The following is a 5,058-nucleotide window of genomic DNA, read 5'->3' on the forward strand; positions in this document are numbered from 1 at the left end:
AGAAATCCACCTGCCTCTGCCTCCCAAGTGCTGGGATTAAAGGCGTGTGCCACCACTGCCCGGCTTTAAATCTTATTTTTAATGATGGTTTTTAAACACTTTAATCTTCTTTGTAACCCATCATCCATCAGAAGTAGTGGAAAAGAAAGGATATGGGTGCTGGGAGGAGAAGTGGACCTGTTTAGAAAGGTTCTTTGGACCAAATCCCATCCGTGTTGTCTGGAAATCAGCGGTTCAGTTCACAGGTTATCAGGCAGCAGCAACTCGATCCACTCACAAACACCTCATGGATATACCAGCAGTCCAGTTTGGTAGAGTTGGGTTAGCAACAGTGGTGACATGACCTAGCAGAGACAGCTAGGCCTCAACCTCAGCCTCGTTACTGGAAGGCACCAACAGGAACACCAGAAATTCTGCGCTGTGCCTCTCTCTGGGAAGCGAAGATCAGGGAAGATGTGAGTCCCACAAGCGTTGCACAGTTAGCTGTACCAGCAAGCCAAGCTCTGTCTCTGTCACTCTGTGGAGTCCTATTTATACCCTCTAAGCATCACGTGTCCTCCAAGTGCCTTGCCTCAGCATGTGCATCCAATCAGCCCGAGAAGTTTTTGGTGCATTTCTCTCTATGATGTCCCCACAAATGCAGCTCAACTACGCAATGTAAGGCGGACCAATACATGAGGGTTGTTAGCAAAGAATCCTTCATCACATGTTCTTTCACGTGCTTGCTTTAGCAGAACATCCTCTCTCCTGAGTCTGCTTCAGGGAAACAAGTCCGCCTTAGCCTTTCGCCTGTGTCCACTTTAACAAAAACGTTCCTTCAAGTGTTTGCCCAGCAAAACACCATTCAACTGACTTTCCAAAGAACACTTAAGTTTCTACTTCAGTGGCCTGAATCCAGTGTGCCTCTGTTTTGATGGAGCTGGAGCGGTTTAGAGTGCTTTCTTCTTTTCAGAGGACCTTGATTTGGTTCTGAGCACCTATAGCAGGCAGCTTACCTTCTGTAATTCCAGTTACAGGGGAGTCTGGCACCTCTGGCCTCTGCAGTTACCTGTATACACATGATGCACATGCTGAGCACACACACACACACACACACACACACACACACACACACACACACACAAAGAGCTAAATCTTTAAAAATATTTATACTGGACATGATGGCCCACACCTTTAATCCCTGCATTCAGAAGTCAGAGGCAGGTGTTGCTCTGTGAGTTTGAAGCCTGCCTTCTCTACACAGTGCGTACCAACAAGGACTATATAATGAGCTCCTGTCTAAGAGAGAAAGAGTACAGAGCTTAACTTGACCATCATCAGTTATAATCCTTTTGAGATACAGAAAACAAACTGAAGGTCGGGAAGATGGTTCAGAGGGTGAAGGTGCCTACTATTGGCCCCACATGGTGATAGGGGAGACTCCACGCATACAAGCTGCACTCTGGATTCCACACGTGCCATGGCATGCACAAGTATGTGTGCATTAAGTAATGTGTACATATTAAGTAGCAACATTTTTAAAAAGACGGGAAATCAATTGAAAATGCATCATGTTCTTTATCTCAAGCACGAAGTTCAACAGGACAGGCACCACAGACACAGCAGAGCTGGGTCCTCAAATCGCTTACAACAGGGTAAGGGTATGGCTCTGTGTTAGAACGCTTGCTTAGTAAGTCAGAGGCCCTGGTTTCTGTTCCCAAGATGGAAAGGAATAAAACAAAGGTTACCATTGTCTCAGCTGTCAGGCTCTGACAGCAAATCCCTCATAGGAAGGGAGTTTCCTGTGTTCTTCCAAAGCTGCATCCTCATTACCGTGACAACCCACAGGCAAGGAGACAGGATAACAGTGACTGCTGATGCTGTTCCAAGGAACCCCTGGTTGGGCATAGGGTCACATGCCACTGAATCACACGAGGGACAGGCACAGCTACTGGAAAGGAGACCCTTCCACATGCAGTCCCTGTCACAAGTTTCCAGCAGGTGGCAGCAAGGTGCTTAGACACAGAGCACAATTCCAGGTCTATGCAGTTTTAATAAGTTTCAAAGGTGAAGCCAGCAGACCCTGCATTCTGCACCTGTGGATTCAGCCAACTGCAGAGGGGAGGGAGGGGTGAAGGGGACCTGAGTTACCAGGTGCTCATCTGTGCACTAAGCCACCAGTAGTGCCTACCTAGCTCTGTGACAGAGTATATCATCTCGCTGTAAACCCTTTTAAAGTCTTATCTTATTTTGTTTTTCAAGACAGGCTTTCTCTGTGTAGCCCTAGCTGTCCTGGAACTCACTCTGTAGACCAGGCTGGCCTTAAACTCAGATCCACCTGCCTCTGCCTCCCAGTGTTGGGACTAAAGGCGTAGGACACCACCCCCTGTAGCAAACTCTATGTCAATGATATATTCTATTCCAGATTTAAGAAAAGTTTCAAAGATCTGAATTGAATTCCAATGAAGTCTAAAAACACCTAAGCTAACAGATATTCAAAACTGAAGAGCCATTATGTTCAAAACTCACTATTAACTAATAAGAAGCCCAAAATAAGCCGGGCAGGGGTGGTACACACCTTTAATCCCAGCACTTGGGAGGCAGAGTCAGGTGGATTTCTGAGTTCGAGGCCAGCCTGGTCTACAGAGTGAGTTCCAGGACAGCCAGGACTATGCAGAGAAACCCTGTCTCGAAACAAACAAACAAACAAACAAACCAAACAAACCAAACAAACAAACAAACCCACCAAAGATAAAATGTCAATATTGATGTTTTTTTATTTTTCCTAAAATCAGGTCTTGGGGTTAGTGAGGTGAGGGCGAATCTGGGAGGAGTTAGGGAGTAAAATGATCAAAGTAGTGTAAAAAATTCTCAATGAATTGATTAAAATGCTGTATTAAAATAATACAAGGTGTAAGTTTTCTAGGTTGGCCAGTTTGGCTGAGGCTGATGATAGTCAATTTCTGACCTTCCTGTCACCTCAATGCTGGGATTCCTGGTAGGTGACATCCATCACACATTTGGTTTTATCCAGTGCTGGAGACTGAACTTGGGGCCTTTGGCATCGTAGGCAAGCACTCCCCGACCTGCACAGTGTTCACAGCCCTATTCTAAAAAGACTTTTTATTTTACTTATGTGCATGTGAGGCAGTGGAGTCCAGCAGAGAGCACTGACTCTCTTGGAGCTAGTTACCAGGAGCTGTTAGTGCCCAACGTGCGTGCTGGGAACCAAACTCATGCCCTCTACAAGACAGAAGCAAATGCTCTGAACTGGAGAAGCATCTCTTCATTTTTGCTTTTTGGGTGGTCCAGGATGGTCTAGAACTCATGATCCTCCAGCTTCCATCTTCTGAATTCTGGGATTAATGTATGTGCCATCATATCAAGTGTTCACAGTTGATTTTTATAAGAGCAATAGTCATACATCAAACTACTTCTATTTAATATTAAATTATTATGCCGGGCAGTGGTGGCGCACACCTTTAATCCTAGCACTTAGGAGGCAGAGGCAGGCAGATTTCCAAGTTCAAAGCCAGCCTGGTCTACAGAGTGAGTTCCAGGACAGCCAGGGCTACACAGAGAAACCCTGTCTCGGAAAAAAAAAAAAGTGTGTGTGTGTGTATGTGTGTGTGTGTGTATATATATATATGTAATTATTGTAGCAAACAGAAAATAACTAAGCTGGGAATGTGACTCAGTGGTAGAGCACTTGCCTAGCACACACAAGGTTTAATCCCCAGGACCATTAAGACAATGGGAAAGAAGGAAGAGACTAAATGATCACCAGTTGAGAAAAGCTACCATCTGAAGACATGGTCACTATCACTGGATGCTATACAGTACGATTATGGGAACACACAATGCTATGCCAAGGGAAAAAATGGCGAATGGATAGTCACTCTGTAGACCAGGCTCTCCTTGAACTCACAGAGATCCACCTGCCTCTGGGACTAAAATCATGCATCATCAGCAGCCAGCATGATTTCTATCTTTGTAGTGAATCAGAGTTCTGAAGTGACTAGGATCTAAAGTGCAAGTGTCTCAACTGGCCCCACAATGCTCAGGGTCAGTAGTATATGCAGCGTGTGCGATGAAATGGGACTCCCTTCATGTCTTCCCTGTGCTCTCGGGCATAGTCCCACAGGTGATAGTCCAGAAGAATCGAGTTGATCTCAACAGGAGGTTTCTCTCCCCTTTTTTCAAGAAGCTCCAGAAGATGGTCCCGGATCAGCTCAACACACCAAATGGAGCAACCTCTAATTTCCACTTCTTGTTTATCTCCATTTGAGAGCATCTCTCCTGTGAGAATTACAAGGGAAAAATAAAAGTCACTTAGAATCCTAGCCATTCACGTGAAATTACAAGTCAAATTCAGAAGCAGAGGCTCTGTCTGGCTTGCTTGTCTCAGTACTCGGAGGAGGAAGTACTGCATGTTTTGCATTTACCAACTATGCATTTACTAGTTCCTCAAATCAATTTGCCCTACTCCTAAGTTTAACAAGGATCTCCCTCTGTAGCCCAAGCTATTCTAGAACTCACCACCCTCCTGCTTCTGTCTCCTCAGTGCCGGAAGCCACCACCACACCCAGCACGCCTTCTCTCAGTGCTTGTGCTCTGCTTCCTAAGCACAAGAGAGCTGTCTGTAGATAAACCTAAACCCAGCCACAGACCACTGAGCAGCGAACGTGACTCTAGGCTGCAAACCTTCGAGAAGCTTCTTTAATAAGTCATCGGAGTACTTCAGGGCTCCAAGGTACACGAGAATCTGAGGCAGCCTGTAGTCCGCAAACATGGTGATGCTGGAGATGTCGTGGAAGCAGCCATCTCCCTTCCCCTCCAGCATACTCCACGTGTCCGCCACGAGGATCTGTGCTCGTTTGTAAAAGGAAATCCTTCTCCCCTGGTGATTGGAGAATACATGTTACTGTGGCTTCTGAAATCTTACTGTGCACCACTTATAAAGGGCCCTAGATGGAGACACAGACTCTATCTCAGAAACCAAAACAACAAAAAGGGTACTTGTCGAAAACATTTTCCTTTTCTTCTCTTTTTCCCCTTCTTTTTTTTTTTTTTTTTTTT

The 5,058-nt window shown here is 45.5% G+C and overlaps 1 protein-coding gene across 1 annotated transcript in view; it reads right to left on the reverse strand.

Moving 5' to 3' along the window:
* Positions 1-2,736: 2,736 nt before the first annotated feature.
* The window catches only part of CUNH9orf64 (chromosome unknown C9orf64 homolog), a 7,886-nt gene continuing 5,564 nt past the window's right edge, over positions 2,737-5,058 (reverse strand). The window contains exons 3-4 of the mRNA XM_031359301.1: positions 4,684-4,879; positions 2,737-4,278 (exon numbers count right to left, since the gene is read on the reverse strand). Coding sequence (XP_031215161.1) covers positions 4,046-4,278; positions 4,684-4,879 — 429 coding nt within the window. The 3' untranslated portion in view covers positions 2,737-4,045. The remainder of the gene's footprint in view (positions 4,279-4,683; positions 4,880-5,058) is intronic.

This window comes from Mastomys coucha, unplaced genomic scaffold (genome assembly GCF_008632895.1).
Source record: "Mastomys coucha isolate ucsf_1 unplaced genomic scaffold, UCSF_Mcou_1 pScaffold7, whole genome shotgun sequence".
NCBI lineage: Eukaryota > Metazoa > Chordata > Mammalia > Rodentia > Muridae > Mastomys > Mastomys coucha.